General features: G+C 46.9%; 3 protein-coding genes across 6 annotated transcripts in view; all 3 read left to right on the forward strand.

The window, feature by feature from the left end:
* The first annotated feature begins 75 nt into the window (after positions 1-75).
* CG1792 (uncharacterized protein) lies at positions 76-1,610 on the forward strand. Its single transcript, NM_143621.3, has 4 exons — positions 76-294; positions 348-1,045; positions 1,122-1,232; positions 1,295-1,610. Exons 1-4 carry the CDS (start codon positions 175-177, stop codon positions 1,482-1,484), a joined length of 1,119 nt encoding a protein of 372 aa, NP_651878.1. The 5' UTR covers positions 76-174; the 3' UTR covers positions 1,485-1,610.
* Positions 1,611-1,749: 139 nt separating this feature from the next.
* On the forward strand, positions 1,750-5,990 carry pasha (partner of drosha). 3 transcript variants are annotated; one of them, NM_001276221.1, is made up of 6 exons: positions 2,201-2,542; positions 3,014-3,217; positions 3,283-4,232; positions 4,289-4,543; positions 4,603-5,132; positions 5,693-5,990. In NM_001276221.1, exons 1-5 carry the CDS (start codon positions 2,311-2,313, stop codon positions 4,888-4,890), a joined length of 1,929 nt encoding a protein of 642 aa, NP_001263150.1. In that variant the 5' UTR covers positions 2,201-2,310; the 3' UTR covers positions 4,891-5,132; positions 5,693-5,990. The 3 variants fall into 3 exon arrangements, with proteins under 3 accessions (NP_651879.1, NP_001263150.1, NP_001263149.1); NM_143622.3 differs by lacking the exon at positions 5,693-5,990 and having other exon boundaries at positions 1,750-2,542; positions 4,603-5,247; NM_001276220.1 differs by lacking the exons at positions 2,201-2,542; positions 5,693-5,990 and adding an exon at positions 2,762-2,830 and having other exon boundaries at positions 4,603-5,247.
* The window catches only part of kek6 (kekkon 6), a 42,511-nt gene continuing 36,409 nt past the window's right edge, over positions 5,909-12,010 (forward strand). For both annotated transcript variants that reach the window (NM_143623.2, NM_001276222.1), the window contains exon 1: positions 5,909-6,595. The gene's annotated coding sequence lies outside the window, so the exon portion shown is untranslated. The remainder of the gene's footprint in view (positions 6,596-12,010) is intronic.

Raw genomic sequence — 12,010 nt, forward strand, 5'->3', positions numbered from 1 at the left:
AATCGAATTAAAAATTAAGATCTGTTCAGGAATCCCCCTTACGATGTTGTGGCAGCGGTGCCACATCTTCTTAGCTATAACAGTCTGGCATTGCCAAAGGAGCAACAATATGAAAAGCAGAGCAATTTTCTGATTAATTTTTTCTTAAGTGTTACTAAATAAATAAGTTTAAAAATGCCGAATCGTAATTGCCGGACTTGCGGCCTGTTCATTTTCTGTTCGACGCCCAGTAACCTCTTCGAGGAGCCCAATTCCGTAATGCTGCACCAGATCGAGGTTCTTACTGGTTTGTTTGTGAGTACCTTTCTATTTTTGTGTTTTCAAACTTAAGTCTGGATTATCCGTAGTTGCTCGGCGGACCCGGGAACGAGCTGCCCCCCTTTATTTGCTCACCCTGCGAATTGGACCTGCAGACGGCGATTGCTTTCCGGGAACGTGTGATTCGAACCCAAAAAACGCTGCAGGAAAGTCCCAACCTGGGGAACGCGGAATTGATCGAATCCTTCGCAGTTGGTGTGGAGAAGGAGATTCAGTACGCTGAAGAGGTCACCGAGATCGAGGTTATAGACCTTCTACCCGAGGAACACCTGCTGGAAGAGACGGAAGAGCCGTACGAAATATGTGAGCAGAACGAGCAGCCCCAAGTGAAGGTTCCTGCGCAGGAGAAGAAGCTCCGCAGAAGTACAAAGACCACGCCCACAGTCTTTACCTCCGTTAAGTTTGCGGACAATAGCCAGGCCACGCGCACCCAGTGGAGCAGACTCACCGAGGACGAAGTGGTGGCCCTAAAGCGGGAGCGACGCAAGCGGGATTGCATATGCGAGCAGTGTGGCCGGCACTTCACCTGCCCCAGCAACTTCAAGTTGCACCTCCTCCGACACACCGGCGTAAAGAGCTTTGCCTGTGACCAGTGCTCCCAGCAGTTCTACACTGCTACGCTTCTGCGGCGCCACCAAGAACTGCATGCGGGGAATGCTTTGTTTCAGTGTCGCTACTGCGAGGCAACCTACAGCAACGCCAGCGGACGCATCCAGCACGAACGCATGTACGACAGAACTCGTTCCCATTCATGAAACGTCTAATGCTTTTCACATATTTCTGACCACTTTCCATTTCATCAGGCGCCACACGAATGTCAAGCCCTTCACGTGCAAGGAATGCAATAAAAGCTTTGCCATGAGCGGAAAACTCCGCACGCACATGCTGAGTCACACCGGAGTGCGAGCGTTCCAGTAAGATCTTAGTTACCTGAAGTTTTATTGAGGATCCTTGACTCTGTTTATCTGTTTTTCAGCTGCGACTCCTGCCAAGTCTCCTTCGTTCGCCGCTCCCACCTGACCTCCCACTATCGCTCAAAAGGTCACGCCCACACTTCAAGCGCCCAGGCGGCACTGGACAATCCTGTGGAACTGGACGTGAAGGCCAGTAACGGCATGCAGACAGGGGCTAAGGATGAGGCTTTACTAGGAAAAAGTGGATCTTAGGATAAACTGTACTAAAAATCAATGGATCCCCGATCTGATATTCGGATTAATACTCAATGCACTTAATATTAATCGAAAATGGAATATGTTCAAATATGGCTGTGTTGAATAAAAACTGATTTTTTCAAAATGGCCAATAGAGATTACCTTACTTAGGCTGCGCACTAATTTTTAGTTACATTATTTTTATGTTTTAAAATATAATAAAATCTAAATTCGAACATTGTTTACCGGCTTGGGGAGTAGCCAGCATTTTAAAATGTCATGAGCCTGGTCACACTGTCTTGCACTAAATAAATTAGGGGGCGTCTTTAAATTGCAAAATTTCTTGCAAAATCAGTAGAAAAGTGCTTGGAGCTGCTGTTACAATAGATCCTAAGACCAAACGTTCTTCTCCGGAGGATAATACCTGGAACCATCACTAACCCCAATTCAAAAGTGTCAATCTGTTTCCGCAAAACTGCATGTGGTGTTTGTTTCGCTTGTTTGGTTATTTTTCCCAACTAACATCCTCTCTCTAAAATCTCGATTTCGTACTTGAATTGCGCAGCTTTTGCTTTGGGATTTTGTCCGACAATTAGGCAGAATCCATAGCGAAAGACGCAGCAAGTAGCATCGTTTACAATCCGCGAAAGTGCAGTCGCAGAATTTTCCGGCGGGGCTTCTGGCTTAACCAATGTGGCACTTCCAATGAGAAATCAATTGCAAGGCGTTGGATGCTCTCAGTATTGGTTATTGGCGAGATTGGCCCCGGGACAGCATTACTAGACAGTTCCGATCAGTCCGCACTAAACCCCTCCCGCTTTAGACACACACATCCAATACAATGGCGGAGAAGCCGCTGGCCGACTGCCCGGACTCTGGGCAGGTCCGCAAGCGTCCCCGGCTGGAGGACGAGGAGCAGGAGCTCAAGGTGGCCGGCTTTTCGCTGAGCGCCATCGAGGAAATGCGGCGGACCAGGGACAACGAGCTGCAGAACGAACCCATGGACCAGCAACTGCGACAGTTCCAGGTTCTCGACGAAGTCGGCTCTGGCAGCGATGAGGATGATGAGTCAGGTGAGTCGGAAACGAAGCTCGGATATTCACTCAGGTCATCCAGATCACAGGCTGTGCAATTACCACCTTTTGTTTCACAGTGCAGGCGCAGTTCTTATCTCAAGATCTTGGGGGCCTATCATTGTGCAAATACAGGAGGCTGATAAAAGAGTCAGCCGGCAGGTTAAACCCTGATATAGCAGCTTCAGTTTTCCTTTATCTTATTGTAAGGCAGGTGGTGGCAGTTTTGTGCGGACAGTTCCATGCGCATGATACCCATTATCCGACTGGCTTGTCCAGTTGCGTCAGGTAGAGCCAGTAATAATGAAGGATCACTTTAATTAAACATCAAAGAGCTAGACAATTAGGTGCCAATGGCATTCATTCAAATATTCCGTGAAGATGGCCATCAACTTCGCGGCTGGTTTTCCATTTCCCAGACAAACAGACAACTTATTTATCCGTGATTGTATCTCCTTACATGGCAACCAGACAACGCTAGCGAGCAGCAGGGCGGAAGGTATGGAGAAGGAGGCGACGAGGAGGAAGAGGCGGCTGATGGTGACGGCGAAGAATACGATTCCTCGGAATTCGATGATGACGAGATCGAGAATCTGCTGGACGAGAAGCTGCCCGAAGAGCTCCGCGAGTCAAAGCAGCCCAAATACGAGCAGCGTTTCAAGACTGTGCTGGAAGGTCAGTGCTTTTCGTCGAACCAAGTGTCCAAGATGACGAGTATTTTAATGTGACTACTCTTTTAGAAAAGCGCCTCAACCACTTTGAAGTCCTACCCGAGGGATGGGTGCAGGTGACCCACAACAGTGGAATGCCGCTCTTCTTGCATCGCAAAACTCGCGTCTGTTGCGCATCGAGGCCCTATTTTCTCGGCACTGGAAGTGCCCGCAAGCATGCAGTGCCCTTGGGAGCAATCCCCTGTCTTAACTACAGGCGGGCTTTGGAGGAAGAGTCGGAGGTGGAGCAACAAAAGACGGATGGAGCGCCGCCAGTGGCTGTATGTCCCATGGCCGGAGCTTCCGCTTTACCGGCCGAAGCCATGGACGTGGAGGGAAAAGAGAACAACGAAGGCAGCACCGATTCCAAAACCCAACCAGATGGAATAACTGCCCTTATGCCGGCTGCTAAAATTGTTACGGTCAACGAGAATACCCAAAAGGAATCCATTACACCGGAGCAACTAAACACCTACTGCCAGAAACTCTTCAAATTCAAGGTGATTCGTGTGCTGCGATTTCGGAGTTGGAATGCTCGCCGCAAGTTCACCAAAAACCGCAAACACATCAAGAATATTCAACGACCCACGCTGCCGGATGGCACTAAGCTTATTAAGTTCCCAATACTAGCGAATGCTGGCGAAGGATCAACGAACCCGCGCGGTCGGAAGGAGTGGATCATGAATCCCAATGGCAAGAGCTTCGTCTGCATCCTGCACGAGTACGTGCAGCATGCTCTGAAAACGCAGCCCACCTATGAGTTCAAGGAGCTCCAAAACGCAGCCACGCCTTACTCCGCCACCGTATCGGTGAACAATCTCAAGTATGGCACGGGCTATGGCACCAGTAAAAAGCAGGCCAAGTCAGAGGCGGCTCGGGAAACGCTGGAAATACTCATTCCCGATGTCAAGGACAAGATAACGGGCAACAATAAGGACCAAAAGAGCGGCACTGCGAAGAAAGCGCAGAGCGATCTGTCTGTAAGCAATCTACCTATAGAAAATGGAACCACTTCTTATTTTTATATTTCTTGCAGGTTTTCGATGACATCCGCATCGAAGATCCCCGAGTCACCGAATTCTGCAACAAGACGACGGAGCCATCTCCCAACGCCATTCTGCTGACTTGCTTGCAGCGCAACTACGGCAGCGATGTTCAGATCAGCCAGGAGATCAACCGCACCGCGAATAACAAGAACGAGTTTACCATGACCGTGGGCAAACATACTGCCAAAGTGGTGTGTAAAAACAAGCGGGAGGGCAAGCAGTTGGCTTCGCAAGCAATCCTCCAGGTGAGCATTGATATTTCTTTATAACTTTACTTATAGCTATTGAGTTAACCTTTCGTCAGATTTTGCATCCGCACATCCAGACCTGGGGTTCCTTGTTGCGCCTCTACGGCAACAACTCCATAAAGACCTTCAAGGAGAAGAAGCTGGAGGAGCAGGAGATCACCGTGCTGCAGAGCAAGGCGGCAGTCAACCAACCCAACTACGCCATACTGGACAAACTTAAATCCGAGATGTTGAAACTGTGTGCCAAGCAGGAGAGCGTCCTAACCATGGGCACTTTTGTGCCGCCAAGCGACGTCGATCTGCCCACTTCCTCCGGGTCCAATTTGAACAACGTGGAACTTTGATTGGGAAACACACATCTCTCTCGCCAACATTGATTCTCTAGTAGTGCATGACAACCTCCTAGTCTCTTAGTTACCCACCCATTTCCATATTCGAAAAGCTAATGACAACAACGACGCGTTCTCTAGAGGCATACGAACTGATTTCAAATCGGCTTCATCTATCTGAGCTGGTTAATCTGAAGTGGCTTTAGCAAGTGGCCAAAAATGAAGAACAATTGCCTATCAAGTGGTTTTACATTAAGGTAAATTCATCACTAAATTTGCCAAATATAAGTAGTTCATGCTTGCAATAGCTAAGATTAGGGGTTCAATTTCACTTGTATAATATAAGCTTGAATAAAATACTATTAAAAACGCAGTCCTTTATATTTGAGTATAGAGATGTTCGTCTAAGATCTTTATCTGCAATACCAATTAAAAAAGTAGAGTTCTTAAGTATTTGACAACTATTCATTTGGGCAGACAGCAGGACAATTATTTGCTCATGATTTGTTTATCAAATTTCCTCGTAAATCTTCTCGTATCGCTTTCATTCTTGGAACGTTCAAACACCATTGACCCGTAACCAATTTGGAAGACATTTTAAAAAGTCGTATGGAATATAAAAAAATGCATATTTACATGGCCATTAGGATTCTCGGGTGTTTTTAGGCGGTCGGTCGTTAGGTGAGTGGATGTTAATATTTAAGGCGGTGGGCAGGGTGTAGGTTCGTAGGTGTGTGTGCGTGCAATTATTTAAAAGACGATGCAGTCATAAATTATGCTACATTTTCATTTCATTCTAACGTTTCCTTTTTTATAGCATTCCAACGAGCGTGGCACACACACATACCCACCACGGAGAATGCGGAGAGACAGTCGCAGAGAGAAAGTCCGAGAGAGAGAGCGCGGGAGAGCGGCGCAGGCGCAGATCCCGGATTTTGCGCAGCAGCCATGCTGCGAGATGAATTGTGGCGAGTTCTGACTTGCCAATTCGCAGGCCATATCTGTATCTTCAGTACGGATTCTTCGCGTGGCGAGAAAACCACTTCCCGGCGCTCCTATCCTCAGGACTTTCGTCTGGGATTTGTAATTGAATCACAGTAACTCGGGACAGACCGAAAAAAAAAACGGGGAGAAAAACAGAAAGCCAAGAGGTGAATTCGGTGGTACAGCTGAAAAAAGGCCAACTGCAGTGCAGAGCAGAATCATTTTTATTGACATTCATCTTAGTTGCCCCCTCATCCCTCGGTGCCCCCAAAAAAACCAACTTCATAGCCCCCCAGTTCCTCGATTCTCGACTCTCGACGTTCGATTCCCGGTGCTCGTGTGTCGCGTGTTGCAAGTGCGTGGGTCGCGCGTCAAATCAGTGGATGTAGCAAGCGGTACGACACGCGCGCCGTTTTTGATTTTTCGCCCAGCGGCCCAGAAATCGGGCCTGGGAAAAAAGTGCGGATATTCGGTGAAAGACGGAGCACTCGGAAAATAAACGGAAAATCGGGTACACACACGCACTCCTGTACACCGTGTCCAATGCATTTGGCCCGCTTGGCCCAAGCACTCGGAGATATGTAAATTATGCCAAATTCCATTGGAATTTCCGTCAGAGCCAGTGAATCGGTAAGCAGCAGCCGCCGGAGCAGCAGAAGGCGGAGGACGCAGGACGCAGGACGCAGGAGCAAGCCAGTAGCAGCAACAAGGACTGGAGCAACAGCAGTAGGCGAAGGTAAGCGGTAGCGCATTAGGCGCCAAGTGTCAGCGGAGAATGCTGGAAAATTCAATAATCCGCCGCAGGGCGCCCGTTTGTCCCCCTCGTGCCACACGTCCTCCTCGCCGTCCGCCTGCCCGTCTGCCCGAAAAACCCACTCCACGCTTGCCATCTGGGCGCATACCGAATGAACTCGTGCACGGGCAGAAAAAAGTGGATACTACTTTATTTTGGACTGAAAAATTGATGGTGGAATTGTGCTTTACGGTCATTGTCTTGGAGTTTGTGCAATTTTGTGAATTTCCATCCAACGTGTTCCCAAATAAATCCCTACGGCTCAAATGGAAATGGGGTATCGGCTCTTCAAACCCCAAATCCACATCCTTTTTCACAAGGAGAGGCGGTATTATTTATCTTACATTATCGTATAATGGCATATACATATGTATCTGTAGGCGTGTGTTAATTGAATTGCAATATTTGGGAATTTTATGGCGCCGCAAAACAACAGGAAGGGTTGAGTAAATATTGGCAGAGTAATCCACAGAGCGAAGCTGCCAGCTTTTTCTCCTTGTGCACTTACATGGCACATATAGGATACTCGCTCGGCTCTGGCGTAGTCTGTTGCGTCCAAAAGTAGGTTGACTTCGGTCTGGCCGGGTTTTCGGGATTGGATGGGATGGGATGGGGTCTGTTCTGCTTTGCGTTTGGCGATGGCTTTGTTGCCGCTCGATATTCGTTTAGTTTCTATTTCTTTTGCTGTTTCGGTTTCGTTTTCACTTCCAGCTAATTTCGGTGAAATAAAGAGATGAAGAGTAAATAAGAAGTCGGGCGGAGTGAGGACGAATTGGGGGAGCGCCACTTCCCGCGGGAGAAAGTGTCCTTCCTTTGAAGTTGTGCTAAGTAAATCCAGGTAATGCTGCCCAGGACCGCAGGCTTCCATTTTGGGGATTCCTTTCAAGGACTTCTTGAGGAAACAGACGAATTATAGACCCTTTCTAATACATTTTCTTTTCCGGGCTTCCGATGGGTTCGCCTCCTTCTTCAATATAAAAAAACAAAATTTCTCTAAGTTTCGTTCAATTCGGGTTGACAACATCCATTGGATGCAAGAATGTTGGGTTCGAGTAAAAGTTTCTTCCCCATTTACACCTAGTAACTGTGCCAAAAATCGATTATAGAGACCCTTGCTTTATGTTTTCCTAATTCCAATTGATGTGTCTGTTAACTGAGTTGAAAGTAATACTCGTTTAAGTTCTAGCTGAGACAAATGGCAAATACGTTTATCTGCAAGGATTTGCCCTTAATTGCCTTCCCAAAATGCTTTCAACTTGAAGGCATTTAAATCTTGCTTTGCCATTTTGTGGCTTTGTGGCCAAAGCTCTTTTTTACTTAGCCAGATTTTTCCATAACAAAACAGATTTCAATGTTTTTCATGTGCACCATTTTTACAAATACAAAAACTGATTCGAAGTGGCTAAAAAGTCCGAAGAAGGCAGCTCACGTAAGCTTTCCTTTTAATAATGCTCACATTCCCCGAAAGTTTGTTTTAATTAATATTCCGAAATGCTAAACAGACGAAACCAGACAAACAAGCCAGCGAAAATATTTATACAAACCTGAAAGTAAGTTCCCTCGGCTGGAGCCAAAATTTCAAGGGATGCGTAAACTTGGCAGTGAGTCCTGCCCCTCCTCCTCCGCATGCCAAATTCTCGTTTGCGGGTTGCAATGGCAACGATCTGGGAACGATGGCACCGCAAGGTGTCCTTTGATGTCTGATAAGCAAATCCCGGCAATGTGACACCTTCGGCTCAATGGATGACCGACCCGTCGTCACCCATTTTCCATCCTCCATCTTCCATTTCGCATTTCCCACAAAGCGAGCGACCACCAAGAAATCGGAAAATCGGGGGAGCGGTGCGAGTACTTAATAATGCAAATACCCACAAAAACTTTTTGGGGGTTGGGGTCCTGAAAAATTCCAAGAGGGGCTTATCAAATTCTTCGAATGGCTTTGCCCAAAATAGAAAAGTAAGCCAGAAAAATCGCATTCACTCAGTGGCGCTCGACTGTCGGCCAATTTGGCGTGCTAACAAATTATCGCTGGCCGGGAAAATCAATAAGCATTAATCTTGTGGCGATTTTGTCTATATCCCGCACATTATTTGCATAGTTAATGGCCAGGACCACGGGTGCCGTTGGCCATTCAACCGACCACCGACCACCGACCACCGGCAACCAACAACCGATGGGTTTAAGTCCGAGTGGTTGGGCAATTGTTAAAATCGTTGTCCGCCGGACGAGGTGATTATAGCCACTTGTAGTTATGATTGGGGAATCGATTTCAGGCGAAAACCGTAAGCTCCTGCCGTTTACTTAACTGGAAAGTCGGACGGATTCGTCTGCATTTGCATTTGTATAATTAAAACCGATGTAGAACTCTGGAGCCCCGGGCGAATTGTGATTGTTCGAGTGTTTGGCTTCCTGGGAAACCCAAGGTGTTTCGATGTGGCAGGAAAGACTCCAATTAACATTCTCAAGGACTGCGTTGCGACGTAGATTGAATCTTGTGTGTTCAACACGGCGTATACATAATGTATAAATGAGTTTTCTTAGAGGCAGCGTGACATGTGAGTTGTCCATTAAAAGGGAAATGAAATGATTCTGTTAATAGACCCGGGGGATTCCTTTTTGATTGGTCTTTGGACGTATGCACACCCACTCCCCCCAACGCTTTCGTTTCCATATTGACTGCGAGCGGCACCTTAACGCCCGCAAAAAGCAATCTCATCGAAGGCAACTTTATCCCATGAAATTAAAATTTAATTTCAATTAACTTATCACATCGTTGCCAGCATCCGACACCCGAAACCCGACACCAATCGGGATTCCACGCCTCCGCCGCATCAACACATTGAACGCCCGGCTAATCTACCACAAAATACCTTAAGGTGGGGCATCCCAGATTCCCCCTTTTGCATTTCCCTGTCACCTTGCCAACCCACCAACCGACCAACGTACCAACGTACCAACGTAGCAACTTACCAACTTGCCACCTTGAAAATTTCATAATTAAACGTTGCCCAACGCCGGCTTAAACCCGGCCAAGCCGGGCTAGGGGCATAGCCCTGGGTGACATCTTCGAGAATTCTAATTAAATCATCCCCGAGAACTTTTGAGGACTTTCTGTGTTGATTCATGTTCCATGTGGCAGCTGCCCCGAGTTTGCTCGGGAATCCAAAAAGGCAAAAATGAAAAATAGATGAGCAAAATCCGAAAAATGAAATGGAAAACTTTGCTTGCCCAGGAATTTCACTTGATTTCTATTTGTTGTTCTCCTGGCGAACACCTCCACTCCCCTCCCGTTCTCTTTTTAGCCATTTACCGGTTCGAGTTATATGCCGACTAATTTGTGGTGTTTGCTTTTGGCCTCTTCTGACTCTTCTGCTGCTCCAGTGGTTCCCTTTCGGTTCTGGCCGGGATCTTTGCCGAGGATTATGCAGTGTGGTCAGGTCGGAAGGAGCGGCTATCAGTATCTCCTAGCCATACAGACGAAAAAACGGATATCGCATTCTTAAAAATAAAATAAGACCGATTTACTTCTTAAATTAGGTAATCACATTTGCAACTGGTTTAATCAAACTATTTTTTATTTAAACGTATATCTTATTGAACGTACAGCGTTTTTTTCTCAGTGCCCACCCCGACAAACTCACTTACATGCTTGTGCATGGGTACAAGATTCATAGACTCATAAATCTTTGAGTATTGAAAAACCATTTTTGCCTATAAGAACTCATGCCGAAAAGTTTATCCGGCGTACACGCTTTCCGGCTGAAGGGTGTGCGAGTCGGGGGCACTCGATTGGATTGGATGGTATGACATGGGATGGGATGGTGTAGTATGGTATGGAATGGTAGGGGATGGGGTTTCCGACCGGTGGCACGGGGAACATTCGCCAACTTGGCTTGAGGTGAAAGCAAACAACGTGACGCCGGACAACGAACACCAATGACGGTGTACAACACTGAATGGCAATTTAGCCAGGACTTCAGTGGTTGCAGGGGATCCGGAGAGTGGGTGAGGGGGGGGGGTGCGGTGGTGCGCCCCCGGGGGTGGTGCTATAGTTTAAGCATACCAAGCATCAATGCCCTCGGCCGTTTTGCGAAAATCCACCAAAATAATATTGTTATGTACATTTGTTATGGACCTTGGTTTTGGTCAATGGTAAATGGTCAGGGCTTTAAGTCACACAGTGCCCCTACCCCCATTCAACCGCCCTCCCCCCAGCCCCCCCGCCACGTACACATACGCAGCATATGCTCCAAGCTGGCTCACACACACATAAACATGTCCAACGAAGCGTTCGAATCGAGAGAGGGATATTCATGAAATGGAATAACTAATGACTTTATGCTAGGAGCGTGTTTTGTTAATTGCATTTGACGGCAGAGCGAGACGGAGATGTGGCGAGGCGGGAGAGGAAGGAAGGCGGCACAATTTACACTTGAGAAAAATGTTCTGGTCTTAACTACTATAAATGTTAATTACCTTATTTGTGTTGTTCCAAACGGAATACAAAAAAAAAAAAAAAAAAAAAAAAAATGTTTAGATTAGTTTTAAAGGCCATACTCCCTTTTTACTGGCCAAAACTCACCGTTTTTGTTTGAGTGCAATTGGTCGCCAAAACTGGCCTCTTCGGCTGGGGAGGCATTAACAGCGGATGGGAAAAAATTGTGGCACACACTCGGTTTCCTGTTGTGGCAACGAAACTTAACGAAATTAGAGGAAGCCAACCAGTGGCAACGAGCGGAGGAAGAACAACAGTTGACAGAGACCGCGGCTAATGAAACCGCGAATGCGAATGCGAATGAGTGGAAATGGCTACTCAAGTTACCCGCAGTTACAGTTTTGTATCTCATTCTCGCTCGGTGTGGAAAATAAACCCCAACCGCCCCCAGAAAATGATGGCGACAATTTGCCAATGGCAGCGATAAGTTTTCCCAGTCCTTTTCGGGGGAATAGGACTAAGTTAGTACACATGTGCTCTATTGTTGGATGCGCCCACTAAAAGGGTTACTCACCAGTCCCATTTGCAGGTCGCGAAATTAGCCCAATTGGTTTTTGGGGCTTCCCGGGGAAATGGGTATCCTGGCCAGAAACCATTTAGTTGGCCGTCTCATCTTCAGTTTCGCAGATGGATCGATGGCCGAATGTCTGCGAATCGGCTAATTGATTAAACTAATTCAAACAAGCTTACACGCACAAATCAATCATTTGCCGAAGGTTCCTGCTAATTAAGCGAAATGTTGGCGAATTTCATTGGAAATTTCATAGCTTTGTCTGCTGAGTCTAGACAAATGCAGGAATGCGTAAAATCGCACAGAATAATTGGACCAGTTTTTATGAAATTGGAATTAACCTTGGCCGATT

This window comes from Drosophila melanogaster, chromosome 3R (assembly GCF_000001215.4).
Source record: "Drosophila melanogaster chromosome 3R".
Lineage (NCBI taxonomy): Eukaryota > Metazoa > Arthropoda > Insecta > Diptera > Drosophilidae > Drosophila > Drosophila melanogaster.

Bases quoted from the DNA above. Each gene is read 5' to 3' on its own strand.
- pasha (NM_143622.3), top strand. From the start codon at position 2,311: ATGGCGGAGAAGCCGCTGGCCGACTGCCCGGACTCTGGGCAGGTCCGC. The intron at 2,543-3,013 runs GTGAGTCGGAAA...CATGGCAACCAG, and splicing joins CGATGAGGATGATGAGTCAG to ACAACGCTAGCGAGCAGCAG. The intron at 4,233-4,288 runs GTAAGCAATCTA...TATTTCTTGCAG, and splicing joins AAGCGCAGAGCGATCTGTCT to GTTTTCGATGACATCCGCAT.
- CG1792 (NM_143621.3), top strand. From the start codon at position 175: ATGCCGAATCGTAATTGCCGGACTTGCGGCCTGTTCATTTTCTGTTCG. The intron at 295-347 runs GTGAGTACCTTT...GATTATCCGTAG, and splicing joins AGGTTCTTACTGGTTTGTTT to TTGCTCGGCGGACCCGGGAA. The intron at 1,233-1,294 runs GTAAGATCTTAG...TCTGTTTTTCAG, and splicing joins ACCGGAGTGCGAGCGTTCCA to CTGCGACTCCTGCCAAGTCT.